Source organism: Triplophysa dalaica, chromosome 11, assembly GCF_015846415.1.
Source record: "Triplophysa dalaica isolate WHDGS20190420 chromosome 11, ASM1584641v1, whole genome shotgun sequence".
In the NCBI taxonomy this organism is placed as follows: domain Eukaryota; kingdom Metazoa; phylum Chordata; class Actinopteri; order Cypriniformes; family Nemacheilidae; genus Triplophysa; species Triplophysa dalaica.
In genome coordinates, this window is record NC_079552.1 from 23,236,761 (window position 1) to 23,258,094 (window position 21,334).

Below are 21,334 nucleotides of genomic sequence, written 5' to 3' on the forward strand. Positions count from 1 at the left end.
GAGTGAATTCAATGAAGATAATACTGATGCCTCTTGCAGGTGCTGAACCAGAGGCTGACGTGACTGGATGACGAGAATGACGGAGACACACTGAAGACAGGGAAGTTTGTACCATATTATAAGTGTAAACGAGTCCAGACACCTGAGGTGTGTGTGAAGTGCTTAAGAAGGCATCCTTGATGAGTGTGTGCAGGTGGTTAACAGAAGGGTTCATGTAAGTTTAGTGGCACTCCTGAGTTGTGTCCCAAATTCAACAAGCCCAAATCTATCAGCGTATGACATTTAAGTACCGCAATAGCGATTCAAGTGCAGATCGCTCCGTACACATTTGAATCCCTCTTGCAGTACTTTAATGCCAAACAATCTGCGCAGCCCATCATTAAGTTGAACGTGTCTGTTCCTAAAGTCGCTGATTAGCTTCTTCAGGTGTTTTGTCAGAGTTGGGGCTATACTCTGCAGGAAAATGGATCTCGCGGGCCAAAGATGAGAACCACTGCTATACACTATTTACTTTAACTATACACTATCCACTCAACAAACTAGTCTACAAATTTGCGAAGGGTAGTATTGTCTCAAATGGATTACTTAACGGTTTGATACGTGATTCAACAGATTTAGATGTTAAATTACAGCAAAGCACCAATGATTTTATGAACTTCTTTTTTAATAAAATTGAGGCTTTTCTGATAGTATTGCAGTTGTGTAGCTGACAAATTTAATACACTTAGTAGCCCCACCCAAAGAGCTTCAATTATACAGGAAAAGCTCACGGTAAAAATATCATGTTGTTCACTCTCCTTTGCTTGCTTCAGCTTTAATCCTCTTTTATTAACATTGTAAACAATCAGCACTGTTGACGTGAGATAAGGGTAGAGACCATATGGCTCCTATGCTATAGTTTGGTATAAGCTATTTTCCAAGTTTCCCAGAACTGTTTGCTGTTCTACATTCTTCAAAATATCTTCTTTTGCGTTCATCAGAACGAAGACATTTATACAGATTTGAAACAAATCAGAGGTGAGTAAATGATGACAGAGTTTAAGATCTGGTCTGTGTTTGGCTGTGACAATAAAGTTTATATTTGATTTATGTAAATTACACATGGGTGTGGAGGGAAGGATACCAAATTACGAAAAGATTTAAACTATGTTGCTGCAATAAGTTTGAAAGGGACACATAGTCATACATGTCTCCTATACACAGCATATATTGAGTAGACTGTAAAAAAAATCCAGTAAAATTTACAGTAAATTACTGGCAGCAGGGTTGCCAGCCAGTTAATGTAAATTTTACAGCCACAGTACTGTAATTTAATTGACAGGCATTTACTGTAATTGCAGAATACAGGAAAAACGTCTTGGTTACGTATGTAACCTCAGTTCCCTGATGGAGGGAACGAGACGTTGTGTCGAGAACGACAGATGGGGTTCGCCCTAGAGAACCAATCAACTCTGACTACTATAGAAAAGGCCAATGAAATTTGGCAAATGAAATTTGCATGCCGGGCTCTGCCCCCGGATATCCGGTATAAAAGGAAGCCGGCGTGCAGCATTCATTTACCTCTTGTTCTGAAGAGCCTGAGAGCCTCTCACGACTGCAGCAGAATACGATACGTGTTTGTGGCATAAGGGACACAACGTCTCGTTCCCTCCATCAGGGAACTGAGGTTACATACGTAACCAAGACGTTCCCTTTCTGTCGGTCTCTCAACGTTGTGTCGAGAACGACAGATGGGGTTATCTATGGAAAACGCCACAAACACTGTATCGCGTCACAATCTCAACGAAGCGACGGTAACAAGCCTGGGCGTGTCAGCTCGAAGCTTTCGTGAAACTTGTAACCTTCCAGTGTGATGGTCGGGGGGTTCCAGAGCTTTCTGGAGAAAGATGGGTACAGCCCTGACCGGTAACCTATCACGGACGGGGCCTTAGCTCTCTACAGGCGAGAGGCCGTCCGACTCGGTTTACACCGGGAAAGCGCAACTCTTAATCAGAGAAGCGCTGCAGAGGCCACCTCCTACCCGTGGGGAGGAATATGGTGGAGATATGATATGGTCTCGTCCTAGGAGGAGAACGCATGGAACGTGCGGACTGGATAGTTAACCGCGAGGTGGAGGTCCACCTGGGGAAGTTCATGGGTTACCAGGTGTGGGAACCATAGTCATGAGGGTATAACAGACGGAACAGCCCACGGTGGGGGTGTTACTGCGTCCGATAGCACAGATCCGGTTAGAACTATCTGTGATAGGTCAAAAGGTATCCCGGCCTAAGGAGGAAGGCTGCTCTGCCCAGCAAACCCCCAGGAGGTGCTTGCTTAGTGATGGATGGAGTGCCTGTTCTTAACCAGTGTCTGGGTAAGAAGGAAGGTTGGTGAGGTGCCAATTTTCTTAGCCATGTGTTTGGGTAAGAAGAAAAGGGTAGATAGCACATTGACCCAACCTCTTGGAGGGTGGGAAGGTGCTTTCGCAGGCATATGCCCCCCCGGATGCCAGTCCTACATGTCGCCACGCAGGACGTGGGCTGACACCGGGTTTACGCGAAGGTTGTTAACCCTTGCGAGGGTGTTTGGGCGTAGCCCAACCCGCAGCTCTACAGATGTCTGCTAGAGAGGCGCTTCTGCCAGTGCCTAGGAGGGGGCTAAACTCCGTGTGGAGTGAGCCCTCACTGCCAAAGGGCATGGGAGATTCTGAGATCGGAATGTCATCGTAACGGCATCCACGACCCAGTGCGCCAGCCTCTGCTTGGAGACAGCCTTCCCCTTCTGCTGTCCTCCAACACAAACAAGGAGCTGGTCAGAGCTATAGCTCTGCATGCGGTCCAGGACACAACACGGATGGGGTTGGGTCTTCCTCCCCGATGGGGAGCGCCTGCAAGTTCACCACTTAGTCCCCGAAGGGAAAAGTGGGAACTTTGGGCACGCATCCGGGCCTGGGTCTCAAGATAACGTGAGAGTTAGCCAGGGCCGAATTTAAGGCAATCCGGGGACACAGAGAATGCTTGGAGGTCCCCTACCCTCTTGACGGAAGCGAGCGCCTACAGGAGGGCCGTCTTACTCAGGTGAGGAAGATCGGAACCTCCGAGGGGCTAACCTCCTAGTAGATGGGGCCCTAGCCTAGGTGATGGTCTCAGCCGTATAGGGGGAGTAGCCATCTCTGGATCTTCTCGTGCCGTCTAGAGACCAGACCTGGGTGTTCCAGAGGTCTGATCTGGGATGCCAGAACGTGTCCTTCCCCTGAGAGAGCAGGTCCTCTGTCAGGGGAATGGTTCAGGGGGAGTTGCTGTCCAGAGCATCAACTCTGAAGCCAAGTGTGGTTAAATCAGTGCGGTGTAACCAATAACACTTGGTGCTCCTCTTCCCTGACCTTGCACAGTGTCTGTGCAAGGAGGCTCCTGGGGGGGGAAGGTGTGCTTCCGCCCGTCCCGTGGTCAGCTGTGCGCCAGGGCATCCGTGTCGAGGGGGACCTCGGTCAGGGAGTACCAAAGCAGATAATGGGTGGTGTCGCGGGAGGCAAAGATCTATCTGTGCCTGTCCGAACAGCACCCAAATGGGCTGGACCGGGGGTGGAGTCGCCACTCTCCGCAAGGCGTATACTGACGAGAGAGCGCGTCGGCTGTCTGGTTCAGTTTGCCTGGGATGTGTGTGGCCCGCAGGGAGCGGATCACCTGCTAACTCCACAGGAGGCGGCGTCGGGCAAGTTGTGTTAGCTGCCGTGAGCGTACGCCACCCTGGCGATGTACACCACGGCTGTCGTGCGGTCCCGGAGGAACAACACGTGCTGGCTCTGCACTAGAGGCCGGAGCCTTCTCAGCGCAAGCAGCACAGCCCACAACTCTAGGCAATCCAGCGCAGACGGGGGCCTGTCCAGCGCCCCGCTTCTGCGTGCCCGTTGCACACTGCACCCCACCCCTGCAGCAAGGCGTCCGTCGTCACCACGACGTGCCTCGTAACCTGACCGAGGGGAACCCCCGCCCGGAGGAAGGTCATGGAAGACCAGGGGTTAGGGTGTGTCAACAGCAGGGTGTCATCACCATGCGCCTGCTGTCGGTGTGCCACGCTGTCCTCGGAACTCGACTCTGTAGCCAGTGTTGAAGCGGTCTCATGTGCATTAACCCGAGGGGTATTACCCCTGCGGAGGATGCCATGTGTCCCAGGAGCATCCAGTTCCAACACTGACTAGGCACGTGCTGCGGACAGCTGCGCCGTCATGGTGACAGAGTTTGGTTCCATACCGAGAAAGAGGTTGCTCTGCACTGGGGATGAGTTTGCTCTTTTCTCGGTTGACCTGAAATCCCATTCGATCTAGATGCCGGAGCACCAAGTCCCTCTGTGTACACAACAGATCTCGCGAATGTGCCAAGATAAGCCAGTCGTCGAGATAGTTTAGTACCCGCAGGAACAGACCGAAAGGGAGGACTCTGTCCTGATATGCCCGCCCCTCGAACGCGAACCGTGGAACGGGGCGGTGTCGAGACGATCGAGACATTAGAGTAAGCGTCCTTCAGGTCGATTACCACGAACCAATCCTGACACCTGATAGATGTCAGGATGCGCCTCTGCGTGAACCTCTGAGTGGCAGCTTGTGAAGGTGCTTGTTCAGGGTACGCAGACCGGTGGGGCGCAACCCGCCGTCTTTCTTGGGAATGATGAAGTGCGGGTCGTGACCCACTGAACATCTTGGTTTAAGGGACGAACTCAATGCCTGTTTCGCCAGAAGGGTGGTGACCTCTTCCCAAAGTACTGAGGCGTCCCTGCCTCAGACAGAGGGAGATATGATGCCTTGAAACTTGGGAGAGTCTCTGGCGAACTGGATCGAGTAACCAAGACGGACCGCCCGCATTGGTCAGCGAGACAGTGTGGGCAGCTCTCGAGCTCCCAGGGACTGTGACAGGGTGACCAAGGGGACGGTCTGCTTCATCATTCCCACGGGGGTGGTTCGTCGGCTGGCGGAGCTGAACATCTGTCACGGGGGTCCCCGGAGGGAAGGTTTGCTCCGCCTTTTTACCTGCCTGGCGGGACAATGGCACACACTGTCGGTTGAGAGTGGTGACGGCTGTCGTATGTATACGACCTCACACCTCGCCAGGGTGTGAGGTCGGTTCGCCGAGCACAGTCCAGTGGAGTGTGCGATCGGCTGCAAGTACACCCGGGGAGAACGGAAAAACTCTGTGAGTAAGTGGGCGCCAGGCCCTGAAAAGGACAAACTTTTTTTTCCAGACGGCCCTTTTTCAAAACAGACGTCAAGCAGGATCTCGGAGGCCTTTTGGCGGCCGAGTCGCGGTGAGAAAAATGTGGTTAATTGCCACTGTCTGCTTCACCGTCGAAAAACTGCTGAGCGCAGTCCTCGCCGATGTATACCAACAACCCACCCTGCGAGATGAGTGCATCAAGAAAGCGGACTTCCTTGGTGTCACTCTTCTGCATAAGGTATAGCCGGGGGTGTCTCTCCTGGACCACTACCGTGGACATCGTCCGACCAGGGCCCGTGCAGCCGCCTTAGTCGCCCGTAGAGCGTTGTCAGCGGCGGCACGGAAATCCTGCATTATACCCAGGTCGGCCTTACCCTCGTGGGGCTCTCTCAACGCCTTCTGGCGAAGAGAGGAGGCAGCCTTGGCTGCCCCACCATCGAGGGAAGTAAGGGAGGTGGAGCTGGTTTTCACTGGAGCGGTCCGTGAGTGGAGCGCTCCAAGTTTTACACAGCTCCTCATGCACCTCCGGAACCCGGGTTAGCATGAATGACATCATTTCTGCTTCCTCCTAACTCGACCGCTGGGGGTGGAGCTCGGATTCGTCAGAGTCGGATGTCAGTCTCCCTCCGATGCTGCGAGCGACATCTCATCTACTCACACACCGTTCCCGATGTGTGTGCGTGAGAATCCGGACGGTATGCCACTGCCGGTTGGGGAACGTTCAGAAAAGCGAATCGGGGTGCGATCGGCCCGTGAGCACTTAGCTGGCGGGTTTACGTTCGCAGAGTTCCCCATATCACCAACGCTGCTAACGTGGGTGGTCATCGGGGCCGTAGCCACAGATGTCACAGCCCGGGTAGCAGACGAAATGGTGGCTCGTTCCCGTAGGAAGACAGCCACCCGTGACCGCAATTTCTGAATGACAATCTGCCCGCAGAGCGGGCAGATGTGTCAACGAACGCTGCTTCAGTGTGCTGGACGCCCAGACACCTAATGCAGCGATCGTGTCCATTCCCTGCCGCACCAAAGAGAACAGCCGCGCTGGAGAATGCTCAGTCAGTCCTAAAAAGGACTTTTAGATAAAATCTCACATACCTCGGAACTGCCGAGACGCCCAGGGGAAGGTCGCTGCAGGTAGGGACGATCCGCTGCTACACGTCGTAGATCCGGCAATGTAGAAGATGAATTCATAGAATTCGTTCTGTTCGTAGTCATGAGCGAAGGCTCTGAAGAACAAAAGGTAAATGAATGCTGCACGCCGGCTTCGTTTTATACCGGATATCCGGGGGCGGAGCCCGGCATGCAAATTTCATTCGCCAAATTTCATTGGCCTTTTCTATAGTAGTCAGAGTTGATTGGTTCTCTAGGGCGAACCCCATCTGTCGTTCTCGACACAACGTCGAGAGACCGACAGAAAGGGAACTGTAATTTTGAATAGCAACAGTATAATGCTGTATTTTTTACAGCCAATTGCTTTATTTTAATTTACTGTATTTAGAAGAAATACATAATCACTGTATATCCAGTATGCAATACTGGATATACTGTGTTTATTTATTTTTTAATTGATACAAAAATACATTACAGACAAATTTTGTACCTTGTTGTACATGAAATATTTATTCAGTTACAACTTCATAGTAGCCAACATGGCTCTTTAAACAAGGAATGTTTAAACATTCATGTTTAAACAACACGTTAACCAACATTACCATCATGTAACAACATCGCAAAACAAAGCCCAAGTGAGTCCGTAAAACAGTCCACATCTTGATCCATCAGAGCACAACAAGTAGCTGGAACTATGGAAAAGAAAAAAGAGAATAATGTTAGATATTTATAGTCAAGAGGAAAAACAGAGGACAACATATACAGTCAGAGACAGTGAATATTAAAATGATGTAATTCAATGATGAGATCTGTGTGTGTGCGCGTGTGCGTGTGTGTGTGCGTGCTTCTTACTTTTCATCGATTTCACTGAAAATTCATCATTGTGTTTAGAAGAGCGGCAACATGTGGGTTCACTGCAACCTGTTTCTTCTGTATCCTGGCATTTTAGATGACGCTTCTTCTTGTTCCACTCTCTGGATTAATATCTACAAAGAGTCAGGAAAAACTAAATGTTATATATTAAATGTACAAAATATATTATATTAAAACACATGAATTAAATCATTAGCTTGCTAGTGTTAAATAGGCGAGATTTCTAGATAATTTGGACTAAAAAAATCCATCTCTCGTTGAGAAATATTGTTTTAAAGGTCTTAACAGGTATATAACATTAACATATCTATAAAATGCAGGTAAGGAAGTTGTTCAACTAATACCTTTCAGTGGACTCCAAGATACATGCTGCCCCATCCTGTTACTCAAGATTGAATATGTAACATGCTATGAACAGAGTGGGAAGGCCAGACATGAAGCTGTGCTGAGCACCGTCACACACAACCTAACCATCAGTAGACAGCATCCTGTGGCCTGCATGGCAAAGTGTGTCACATGTGACAATAGTTAATAGTTACTATACAATTTTATCTTTAAGCTTTTTACATTTAAACTACATTTTAGTATAAGTGACTCTACAAACAAACTCTAAGCAAATAACACAGAGTAACTTGCACTTAAAACCGTACTTATACAGAAATGTAAACCATTAACGTTAGGGATGTCATGGTCAAGAAATTGTCACAAATTGGTATTTGTAACGGGCCTTCTCACTCCCACCATCCAACGGTCCTATCTGGGAGACAGTCCTGCTGTAACGATGAGGGTGTCGGTAACGTCGTTTGCTCTCATCTGGCCTCCGTTACATATACTTTATATCTAGATGGTTATGTACATTAATCACTTTACCGGGCTATCCTCCGTGAACATCGACTTACCTCAAGCTTTGGAGACTCATTTTAATTTGGGCTCTGGATTTAACGGATAACTGCATTTGCAAATTTGAATTACACCAAAAAATATTCACGACCGAGTGTGGTTTTCAACACAAAATTCCCGTGAATCGCAACAGTCGAAGCATGTAACTTTTACCGAGTCTACTGCCATTGCGATGTTCAACATTAAAAAAACAACCGTCAACTTACTAATACAATGAAGTGTAGCTTCTCACATACCACCTTCGCTCCTGGTGTGAACAAAAACTAAAAAACATGAACAACTTCTGTCCTCAGGTGCTATAGAAACAGGAGAATGTTTGAAATCTTACCGCGACGGCGCTGCTGAAACCCCACGCAAGACTCCTTCGGTCACCTCGGATGGAGGTTGAAGCCGGGGTTACCAATATGAACCGCGAATGTAGATACCTCTATATAACAATACCAGTATGATAGTTACCAAATATGGAAAAAAAACGTAATAAGTCACTTACCACATGTGTGAATCACTCATTTTGCGCACTACCACAATCTCGACTGTTGAAGATCATCCCGCCATTGTAGATTTGAAATTTACAGCAATATTCTGTACATATGAGTTAATCTGTCACGTGACCCCAGAATGCATTGCACTTTACAGCAATATTCTGTATTGTTTAAAAAACAGTCAGCTTCTGTAAAATAACGCTGTAGTTTTTACAGCAATTCGTTACAGTGTTTATTTTGATACAGCTGAGGACTTTAATGCACATGCCCACCATGCATTGTTTTCTGGAAGCCAACATATAACAGTGGGACAGTGTTGTTTGGCCCCATCATCACCACTTGCAGCTTTAACAAAAAATCCATTTTAATTTTGGTGATGGTTTCTTCTAGTTCTTTTTTTTAGCAGGTATATCAACAGGCAAAAAAAGTTGGGATTTATTTTTGAATTCTACTTTAGAAATGTGTTCTATGTGGTCCCTTTGATGCGTTTCTCTCATATTCCCCATTTTCCACTTCGGGACAAATGTATACGGTTCTTGCAGGTTATGACAGTACAGCTTTCTCAAAGATGCAGTGTTCAGCTGATCCGAGTTCAATGCGGTTAAAAAAAGATCCAACATCTCTCACAGCCGATTGCTATCTGACCTGCTTTCGTTGATAATGTGCTGGAGATGTTTTTGCAGGCCAGCCCTCAGACAGCCGTATTGACATTTCTTTGGCTACGTGAACCTTGAAAGTCATTGCATTCATAAAAAGTTGATTTATAGACAAATCAAAGATTCAACAATGTACTTTCCTAGTAACAAGGCTTACCACATATTTTTATTGCACTGACACAATTCTATTTGCAGTAAATGAGACACCTACAAAGAGTGGCAGGTACAACATGGCAATGACACGTAGAAGACATCTTCAGTGACTGACCAAACTCAGACACACAATTACATCATGATGTATGCTACACCTGCAGACCCTTACTGTTGAAGCACATTATCTCAGACCAAATTCTCATCAAAGCTGATATTTACTGTTGATATGACCATATGACTTAAAGTCTAGCATCACACACATCACATTTCATATGTTGCATTGTTGCGACCAAATCTGCAAAGAGAATCTTTGTGTGTGTGCCGCGGTGCTCTCGTCATACTTGTGTTCACTGTCGATATGAAGTCCCAAGTTTCTGCCAATGTCTGGTAGCTGATTTACAAAAGCTCTGTACATTCAGTGACAAAAAGCTCTGTACATTCAGTGACCTTTGCAACTCTCTCTAGGGTGACTTACAGATTGCTGGTAAACATTAATGGAGAATATCGCTCAAGGCCGATGCCGAACATTAAAATAAGCGATGGGGCTTCAAGCGTTAGTGTAATATTTGATATAAGAAAAATGAATCCACCGCTAAAAGAAAAATCCCTCTCATGTTCAACTGTTTCTTCATTTCTTGTTTCACCGCTGGACACTGGTGAAAATGAAACCATATAGCTCAAAGGAAGCAGAGGACAAACGTAAAAATATACAGGTTTACTAAATGTCCCTCTATTTTTTGCTACGCAGGCGTTTGGAGTGTCGCGGGCTGTCCACGCACTTGCGTTTGATGGCGTTGGCAGGTGTGGCCTTGTCCTCAGGACCGTTGGACGTGCTGGTGGAGGCTGCCGCTGCCGTGCTGTCCATCAGTTCCCTAAGCTTGTGCTCCAGCTCGGCCAGCCGGGCGCTCTGCTCGCCAATCACCTGCGACTGCTCCAGAAGTTTCTGCTCCTGATCCTGCAGCTGCTTCTGCTGCTCCAGCTGTTTGACGCGCATCTCCTGCATGTCTCGCCGCAGGGCCACCATCGACGCCCCATTCACCTTCACCTGCTGCTGGACCTTGGTCATCTCTGAGCGTGACGGTGTGTTTTTGGCCAGCAGGGACATGGTGGTCAGAGATGTAGAGGGACCAGCCACTGCGAGACAGATGGATAGATGGGATTTGCTTAAGATAGGCATATAGATACTTATCAAGAACATAAATCTTCAATCTTTAAATCAATCTTTTAATTGACTTACAACAGCAAATAACCTTTTGACTCAAAGGGACATTTATTACTCCTGTGAAGTCATTTTGATTACCATGACAGACTAAAAGAACATGCTGGCAGAACTGGCCGATCTCGCTTCTGGAAAGAAAGTTGCGTGTTGAAGTGACGCGATGAGCATTTGTTTGCTCTGACTCTACAAGTTGATCAAATAAAAGTGAGTATTACACCGATATCATTGCCTAGTCTTTTTTTTGTATTCAGTTTTCAGTGTCGATTAGTAGGAGCTGTACCTTTTAAACCAGGGATCTTCAACCTTTTTTCAGGGCAAGGACCCCTTAGATGAGAGATACATGGAGGAGGGACCCCCTTATATTAAATGAAAATAACAGAGCTATTTAATGCTTTGTTCAGACTGTCACCTCAAACCTGATTTTAGTGCATTACCGATTGAAATCTGATTTAAATAATTGATAGTCCACAGTGTGTATAGCCTCAGTTCAGATGTGATTTGTGTGTCACGTGGTGCTATCTTAATTTTTTAAATATCTGATTTGGTTTTAATGGCAATGATGGGGAGAGTTGAACTTCATGCAAGCTGTGCAGACCGATTGGTTTATGACATCGCAATACCATGAGAGAGATTCCACAGCACACTGCTCTGTGTGGCTCTCGCAGTATGGTGATGTCATACACTGATCAATCTGAGCAGCGCTGTGTAGAGTCAAAGTTTTTTACAACATGATGGTTTGTGGCCGCTGCACTGTATTATCATGTCTAATGAACCTGCTGCTGAAGTGTATGAAGCTGGTATGTGTGGCATTATTCAGTGCTCGTGTCTCACCCTGCACACAGACAACAACTTGCAGCCTTATATCTGAAAAGACGTCTGACGTGCTTACGTTTCAGCGTGGCGTTTCACGTGGTGCGAGAACGTAACGTAGGACAAAAGCTACACAAATCCGATCTGAGCGGTCAGACATACGAATGTATCCTGAAACAGGGATTTCATGTGATTTTTTTGCTGTACACACTTGCTAAATATGCCTAAAATCGGATTTGAAGTGACAGTCTGAACCCAAATCTATATGGTGGTTAAAACCACGTACAGTACATCAGCGCTTTACTCCTCCCAAACGGATGTTTGTTGCTCGCAAATTAGCCACGCCCGAGGCAAATAATCTGGTAAAACAGCCGGGGATGGAGCAGCTGTGAAATGCAGAAACACATTGCAGCAACGTGTTGTGCGGTCAGGGCCAGAGCGCTTGGTCTTCCTGGAGACTTTCTTCACATATATACAGTGGGTGCAGAAAGTATTCAGACCCCCTTACATTTTTCACTCTTTGTTATATTGCAGCCATTTGCTAAAATCATGTAAGTTCATTTTTTTCCCTCATTAATGTACACACAGCACCCCATATTGACAAAAAAACACAGAATTGTTGACATTTTTGCAGATTTATTAAAAAAGAAAAACTGAAATATCACATGGTCTTAAGTGTTCAGACCCTTTGCTCAGTATTTAGTAGAATCACCCTTTTTATTTAATACAGCCATGAGTCTTTTTGGAAAAGATGCAACAAGTTTTTCACAACTGGATTTGGGGATCCTCTGCCATTCCTCCTTGCAGATCCTCTCCAGTTCTGTCAGGTTAGATGGTAAACGTTGGTGGACAGCCATTTTTAGGTCTCTCCAGAGATGCTCAATTGGGTTTAAGTCAGGGCTCTGGCTGGGCCATTCAAGAACAGTCACAGAGTTGTTGTAAAGCCACTCCTTCATTATTTTAGCTGTGTGCTTAGGGTCATTGTCTTGTTGGAAGGTAAACCTTCGGCCCAGTCAGAGGTCCTGAGCATTCTGGAGAAGGGTTTCATCAAGAATATCCCTGTACTTGGCCACTTTCATCTTTCCCTCGATGCAACCAGTCGTCCCGTCCCTGCAGCTGAAAAACATCCCCACAGCATGATGCTGCCACCACCATACTTCACTGTTGGGACTGTATTGGACAGGTGATGAGCAGTGCCTGGTTTTCTCCACACATACCGCTTAGAATTAAGGCCAAAAGTTCTATCTTGGTCTCATCAGACCAGAGAATCTTATTTGTCACCATCTTGGAGTCCTTCGGGTGTTTTTTTAGCAAACTCCATGCAGGATTTCATGTGTCTTGCACTGAGGAGAGGCTTCCGTCGGGCCACTCTGCCATAAAGCCCGACTGGTGGAGGGCTGCAGTGATGGTTGACTTTCTACAACTTTCTCCCATCTCCCGAATGCATCTCTGGAGCTCAGCCACAGTGATCTTTGGGTTCTTCTTTACCTCTCTCATCAAGGCTCTTCTCCCCTGATAGCTCAGTTTGGCCGGACGGCCAGCTCTAGGAAGGGTTCTGGTCGTCCCAAACGTCTTCCATTTGAGGATTATAGAGGCCACTGTGCTCTTAGAAACCTTAAGTGCAGCAGAAATCTTTTGTAACCTTGGCTAGATCTGTGCCTTGCCACAATTCTGTCTCTGAGCTCTTCAGGCAGTTCCTTTGACCTCATGATTCTCATTTGCTCTGACATGCACTGTGAGCTGTAAGGTCTTATATAGACAGGTGTGTGGCTTTCCAAATCAAGCTTCATTTGGACTCAAATGAAGCCGTAGAACCATCTCAAGGATGATCAGAAGAAATAGACAGCACCTGAGTTATATATACGAGTGTCACAGCAAAGGATCTGAATACTTAAGAACATGTGATATTTCAGTTTTTCTTTTTTAATAAATCTGCAAAAATGTCAACAATTCAGTATTTTTCTGTCAATATGGGGTGCTGTTTGTACATCGAGGAAAAAAATGAATGGCTGCAATATAACAAAGAGTGAACCATTCCGTACCCACTGTATATATACCCTGGAGCACAAAAACAGACTTAAGTCACAGGAACATTTTTAGTAATAGCCAAAAATCTTTTTTCTTTTATGCCAAAAATCATTACAATATTTATGATCCATGAAGATATTTTGTACATTTCCTACTGTAAACATTATTTTTGTGAGCAATATGCTATGCTAAGGGATATATTTGGACTTTCAGATGATTTTCATGATTAGGTAGTATTATGATGTCTGATAGTTTACTGTCAATAAATACCTGCAAAACTGAAGTTCTGCTCCTCAGCTCTCCCCATCAGCTGTGTAATGCAGTCTCTATAACTTTGTCTATTGACGGTGTTGCCTTAGAGTTTCAAAGTAAATTAAAAAAATCTTTGAGTAATCTTTGAAGCTTCGTTGTCTATGAGCCATTTGTTCAAATACGGTTAAGACATCCTTTTTTCATCTGAGAAATATAGCAAACTTACATACTACGCTGTCCTGCTGAACTGCTGAGATGTTGAATCTTTCTTTTGTGTTCTGCCAGGTCACAATTAAATAATTATAATGGTCTCCATGCTGGAGTATCTAAATTTCAATACATTGAAAATTCGTCTGCTAGAATTGAATTGGGACCAGGTCTAGTGATGATATTACTCCAGTCTCAAGAGTCCTTGCATTGGCTTCCTGTCAGGTACCTTATTGATTTTAAAATCCTTATGTTAACATTTAGGCTTTGCATGACCTGGCTCCTCAGTGTCTGTCTGATCTTCTATCGCCTTACACACCATGTAATCTGTGTTCTTCTAAAAGTGGTCTCTTAGTTGTTCCCAGGACACGGCCTCACTCCATAGGTGATAGAGCTTTCTCTTCTCATGCTCCTAAGCTCTGGACATCTCAGCTGACATCAGGGTAGCAAATTCACTTGCAACTTAAATCTCTTAAAACATTTTATTTTACGATTGCTTTTGCTTGATTATTCATGTTATTTTTCTATTGTTTATTCTAGAACTTATATATTTATAGTGTGTTCTTATTTTTGTTTTACTTTGATGTGTCAACAAAAGCAAGTTTAAAAGGCGGTATATAAAATAAATTTATTATTATTAAATTTATTAAAACATATTTTTAACGCTATTATATGCGTCAAAATAAGATTAAAACAAGAACGTTTTGAAATTCACAACATTTCAACAACTTTTCACGAATTTAAAGGCTGCTATTGGACTGTTGAAGCTAACCGTCATATTATGCGACTGCGCATTACTTTACAGAGAGCTTACGAAATATTAAGACTTAAGACCAAATTGTGCAACCAAATAACGAGATTTAGTTACAAACTAGCTAGTAGTTACTGAGCCTCTAGTGTGGACTTTACATTCACATACAAGAAAGAACTTACGAATGGCTGGTGCAACCTTACCCAGGACGGGTGCGTGTAGTATGAATCAGGGCATTTCTGGAGAGTCACTGTTCTGCAGAGTTTAGCTCCAGCCAGCTCCAACACACCTGCCTTGAAGTTCTCTTGTTGTCTTGAAAGTCTTGATGACCTGCTTCAGGTGTGTTTAATGTGAGTTAAAGCTTAACTCTGCAGGATGTGTTCTTCAGTGGTCTTGTGTCCCGGCTCTATGTCATAAATAGCCTCAAAATCTGTTCCAATACTTAAGAATACAAGAACAGAGAACGCATGGAAGTACCCGGAAGTACCAGCCTTGCACGCATACGGAATCCACCTGAAGTCTCTGAAGTCACTGAGGCACGTCCATCAAAATTCGCTCTTCCGAGGCTGCCTGGCAAGACCGGTCTCCATAAGAACACAAATCTGTTCTTGGAATTGAGAATCGGCCAGTGACTCTCTACAAATGCCCATCCCTGATTCATACTACTCCCACTCATATTAGAATGAACTGTTTTAATGGCCGATATGTAGCTACTTACTCAAATTCAATAATTCTGTCACAGTATGGGATTTTGGATGCAGCTATACTGTACTATCCTACTAAAAGTGGGCACTTTTATAAATGCCAAAGCCAGCTGTTTACCAGGAGCAGATCCTAGGAGACGTCCAGAGAGATCAGCTCCTGGAAGTCTCTTCTTCAGGATGGGGACGATCTTCTCATCAAAGTACTCCATGGCCATTGAAGAGATGTCCCGCAGTTCCTGAAGAACCTCATGAGCTCTCTGAGGAGCACGCGTGGAGTTCACGTAACGCAAAACCCGATAAATTTCATCTATCACCTACAGGTACCACAAAACACAGAATAAATGACGAGCTGTGAAAAAATGACTACATCACATGCAATAAAAGTAAGTAGGACTGTTCAACCAACCAATTCCAGATTCAAAACTCTTTTTTACTTTACTTGGCATCATTCAATATTCACTGCTTTCCTGTAGCTCAGTGGTTAGAGCATGGCACTAGCAAAGCCAAGGTCATGGGTTGGATCCCAGCGGATTGCACATAGTCCGAAACAAATATATAAAACAATACTAAAGTCGCTTTGGATAACAGCGTCTGCCAAATGCATACATGTAAATGTCAAATGTTTCCCAAGAATGCCGTCTTAGTTTCAAAACGCCAGATTGATGACTTCTTATATTATAATATTTGCATTAACAAATGTGAGATTTGACTGCTCAACATGTACCCGGGTGTTAAATCATTTCTTCTCACGGCTCACTGTGAGATTTATGATAGAAGTGAAGAGGTACCTTTCCAGGAATGAAGCAACACAAACTGGAATCCACATATTTCATGAAGGTCATGTTGAGCAACGACAGACGCGTCTCCACTGCAGCTAGAATATCTGCATGACGAGCCAAAGAGTGATTCCTACGCTCTGATTCCCTCCTAACACACACAATAACATTCACAACATCACAACACAGCGATACATCTGCTAACAGGAAAAGATCTCTTCATACTCTGAGGTAGACAGCAGATATAAGAGCTAATGTAATAATGTTGCCTGTGCATCTTAAGAAAATAAGTCAGAATGAAATAACAGCTGCACGGTTCAAAGGTCATCCGTCACCTGGGCAGCTGGGCTTTCACTTGTCTCTGGCACAAGCTGTGATAGCGTTCCACTTTCAGAAAGCCTTGATTCAGCATGCGTTGACAGATCACATCCATGCGTTTACATACCTGACAGACATAAACAATCAAAATGTCTTAATATGAAGTGTCAAGAAACGTGTTTTAAAACCAGCATAGAGCACTCTGGACAAATCATGATTCAATGCAATACACAATACCAGGACCACGGTACTTTATACAACATTTAAAAATGAAGCTGGAACTCAAATATAGCATTAGTTTTAAATAAAATGTTGATGCCAATAATTGTTATCAAATTCATGGAGGGGAATGCAACGGTCCCACCTCCCATAAAAAGGTCAATCGATGGGGACAATTCTCTGAAGCAGGGTTCTTGCCACTTGCCAGGCTGAATATGCCTTTTAATAGTGAGGTTTTGCCAGCCATTTTAGAAATATCTGCCTCCCACCATTCAAGGAGATTAGGACTGTGGACTTGCTTTGATGTATATAACTGCCCAAGGGTAACTTAAATGCAAGTTGATCTTAAAAACAGTGTCACCAATGAAGCTACAATTAACGTGGGCTTACGATGCTTTTGGGAAACACAGCCCAGAGGAGTTGCAAACAAGGCTGCCAAGTGGGATGACTTCCGCAAACAGACTTTGGTTTAGCAATCTTATTCCTTTCTTTCACAGGTCTGTGTGAAACAGATGCTCAAATTGACTTTAGTATTGTGAGTTGCACAGAGGAACTGTCTAAACAGACTTCAGAAATTGCCATATAATACACAATGTTTTTACCATCCTACTACAATATGACGTTACACCCCTACTGAGCGCTGAAATAAACCATAAAAGGATTTTACAGCATTTTGAGATTTTTAATTGAACCTAAAACAGTTGTGAAAATATATGCATGAATCTTAAAGCAAGTGTTTACAGTAGTGACACGAAGAAAACGCATTGATAAGAAATGGGTGTCAGCCGCTTTTATGGGTTATTATTACAGTTTTAAACAGACACGAGCACCAAACATGACGCATTGTGCACGCATTGTTTTATCTACACACATATACAGCGTTATTTACAAACTTAGTGAATTTCTTATATAGACAGCTGTTCACCCACCCAGCTAGCTAGCTATCTATCTAGACGACGCTTGTCTTCTTAACTGCCCATCAGTGTTAGGGGTCTAGACATCTGCTGCAGATCTGGAAGTGACCGTAAACGCGCCCAACAGCCAGATCTGCTGTTTCATCTTACTACTGTTACACCCGCCGCGGATTATAAAGTGATCTCGCAGCTGTTTGTCTGCAGTCGTTGTTTTCTCACCGGTCTAAGCACACTGATCTCGTCGTAAGACAGGAAGTTGAGGATAGTGTCGATGGCCACTATCGGCAGCGACAGCAGCGCGTTGTTCTGGTGCGGCTGATCCGGTGACGGTGAGGGTAACCGCGGAGAAACTGAACACGAGTCCAGCGATGCGGCGACTCCATCAGCGTTCACTACAACAGCCGCCATCTTCTCCAGCTCAACACTAAAGGATGTGACGACACAGCGCAATATACGAGAGACGGAAGTGACGACGGCGGACTATCAGAGAGATGCCGAGATACCTGGCAGGCAACACATCTGTTTTATCCAACAGTTGCAATAACGGGGTTTTATTATTAGCATCGTCTTTGATATTCAAACATAAGTGTTCTCCTACCAGTTACTTTATTTGGAATAATAGTAATATTATGTTACAAAGATAAGTCTATATTTTTCGAAAATGGGTTCAAGAATGGAATCATTTGGGTTTGTCAGTTATTTAATCAGGATGGTGACTTATTTACTTATCAAGAATTTTCTCCCAGTAAAATATTCCTGTTCCTCCAAATCTAGTTTTTGGTGCTCCTTCATCAGTATTATCCTGTTAAATCATTTATTGTGTCAAGATTTAAAATAAATATTGATTTTGAATTGTACCTTCTGTAAGAGAATACCAGAGAATTTTCTGCATCTGTTTTGGTATTGTGACCGTACCGGAAAACTTTGGAAAGACATTTGCCAGTTTATAGTAGAATTTATTCACACTGACATTGAGCTTTATTTCAAAGATGTTATGTTTGCTTCTTTACTTTTTGAGAGGTAAACATTTACGTATTCTCTGTAACTTAATCATTTTGCTTGGAAAATATTTTATACACAAATGTAAGACAATGGGAGTCACCCCACATGTTTTCCCTTTTCAAGAACATATAAAAAATGATATAAAATCCCTATTTACGTCGTGTAACAAAAAGGCTATCAAACTTGTATGTATGCTCATCTTTTGGTATTTTTTTTATTATTTTCTTGCATTTATGCACCTTAGGGTTATGCTCTTTTGTTTTTTATTTAAAAACATACAAACAAAATTCTTTTTGGTGCTTTTAAAGCGTCCCTGCAACGATGTGTCATGCATTCTGACTTCTTTACAATGTTAAACTTGCTGTCTTCTCATGCTTAACATGGTCAACGAGTTGGGTGTATGACATAGCATAAGCATGGGAAGGAGCATGCGCAAACGTCACTTTTACTTGGGTGCAGGAGAGAGAGATAGAGAGCGAGAGTATATGTTGGTGATGTTCAGGTGTTTGTTTGTTCTCTGCATTTGGGTGATTAATGTTATATAAACTGTGGATATAACTCTGGATTTGGTGATGGTTTGAAACTGATATATGGAGCCGTTCCATTGCTAAAAGACGCCGGACATGAACCGCATGCAGTGAGTAAAACTGATGTCTGTGTTTTGTTGACAATGTGCTTCAGCCTACTCCTCCCCCCGCACGTGATGTACGATTTCGGAAGTTATTGTCGAGCTGTATCTATCTTTAATAAATGTGATCAAAGGAAATACTCTTTGAAGATACGACGTATGCAATGCTACTCTATAGGTATAGAATAATATGAGTCTAGTAACTGCCTGTTATTAGAAAATAAAAGTGTTTTTACACTGTATATGTGGGTAAACTTGTTGTTGGACACTATATATACTAAAGTATTACCTGAATCATAATAAGGAGCAGAAGTTACATGTTGAACACCATTTTTCTTCAGGATCTGTTTAAATTCTGCACTCAGAAAACAAGTTCCTTTGTAAGATACAATCAATTCAGGTAATCCATGTTTGCTGAAGCTATTTCGCAGACATTCTATAGTAGCAGCAGATGTAGCTGAATGAACTGGATACACATCCATCCATTTGTAATGAGCATAGATTAAGACAAAAAACATCCTTCCCATGAATTGTCCAGCATAATCAACATTCAATCTCTGCCATGGTCTTTCTGACCAATTCCAAGGATACAGCAGGAATGTTCTTGACAAGTACTGCAGGGCTAAACAACCATTTCCACATCACAATGTAATTTTGGCCACCACACATAACTACGGGCCAGAGCTTTCATTCTCGACACTCATGGGAGGTTCTGATGTAGTTGTTTGAGGACTCCTGGTCTACCAAAACTCGGAATAATTACCTGGATTCCCCAAAGCAAACAGCCACATTGTCCACTAAATTTGTCTTTCCTTGATGTGAACGGCTCAAATTTAGCTCCTAGTAAATCATCTAAACATCCTCTTTGCTCCATTTCTCTCTCTCTTGACAATACAGGTTCTTTTTTAGTCTACCCTCTCACCTGTACTGCCATAATCAAGGTCACATCTGCATTCTCCAGCATCAGAACTCTTTCCTCTGGTTCCATAACAGTTTTCATAGGTAATGGTAAGAGACTAAAAGCATCCGCATTTCCATGTTCCTTGCTAGGCTTATAGACAACGTTATATTCAAATGCTGGTAATGTCACTGCACACCGTTGGATCCTAGGAGATTATATTTTGGGGAACAACTTTTAAATCATTGAATAAAGACCGCAAAAGTTTATGGTCTATAGCTATAGTAAATGTATGACCATACTAATACTTGTGGAATCTTTGTAAACCAAAGTCTTTGTCCAACTGAAAATAATTTTGCTTGGCTAGACTCAATCTCCCTGACACAAAACCAATGGGCCTTTCACTACTGTCAGGCATCGTATGTGAAATAACAGCACATAAGCAATAAGATGAAGTGTCACATGATATAATTACCTTCTGGGGGTCAGAAGGTAATTCTTTGCAAAGCAACCTATACACAGGAGCTATAACAGTACACAAGTTGGTTAAGAACTTATTATAATAGTTCAAAAGTCCTAAATAAGCCTTCAACTCTGTCACATTCTTTGGTTTGCGAGCATTTTGAACAGCCATAACCTTCTCCGGCACTGCGTGCAGGCCAGTTTCCTCCACTTTGGCCAAGGAACATTAGCTCTTATTCCATGAAGTTGTATTTAGTCAGGTCCTGGGTCTGAGCTCTTGTTTGTTTTGTTCTTTGTCAATCACAGCTTTGTTCACAGCTCACCAGGTGCTCTGTATCTGCATCTGTCACCCCGCCCCCTTGTTTTGCTATTACCCACTCATTATTGTTTCACTCTCCTCACGTGGTGTCACTTTAAGTTTCTCTCTCTCCTCTCTTGGTTGCTCATTATTCATTGATTTCTTTTTCTACTTCAACCCCGAGTCAGTCTTTTTCCAGTGTCGGATCATTAATGTTGGTTTCGACACTTACCTTGGAATATATTGCTTAAACACTGCCTTGTGGAACTTACTTTCTTGGATATTGGCCATTTGCATTATCAAGCCTTTTCAACCTTATGAACAAGGGTGTCTTATTTCCCACGTTGGGAAAGAAGAATTTTTTTTGACCCTCCTGGAATTATCGCTCACCATTTTTTTGTCTACCCCCATTCACAACGGCTGAGCGCTCGAGCCCCTTCCCCCTTGACTTTCCGTACCTGAACTGCCAGATTGTTTGGCGGTCTGGT

General features: G+C 44.0%; 1 protein-coding gene across 1 annotated transcript; it reads right to left on the minus strand.

Moving 5' to 3' along the window:
• Nucleotides 1-9,340: 9,340 nt before the first annotated feature.
• Nucleotides 9,341-17,982, minus strand: fbxo28 (F-box protein 28). The gene is made up of 5 exons (XM_056761344.1): nt 17,778-17,982; nt 16,443-16,552; nt 16,120-16,258; nt 15,450-15,645; nt 9,341-10,494 (listed from the first exon to the last, which is right to left on the minus strand). Exons 1-5 carry the CDS (start codon nt 17,964-17,966, stop codon nt 10,091-10,093), a joined length of 1,038 nt encoding a protein of 345 aa, XP_056617322.1. The 5' UTR covers nt 17,967-17,982; the 3' UTR covers nt 9,341-10,090.
• Nucleotides 17,983-21,334: the final 3,352 nt, after the last annotated feature.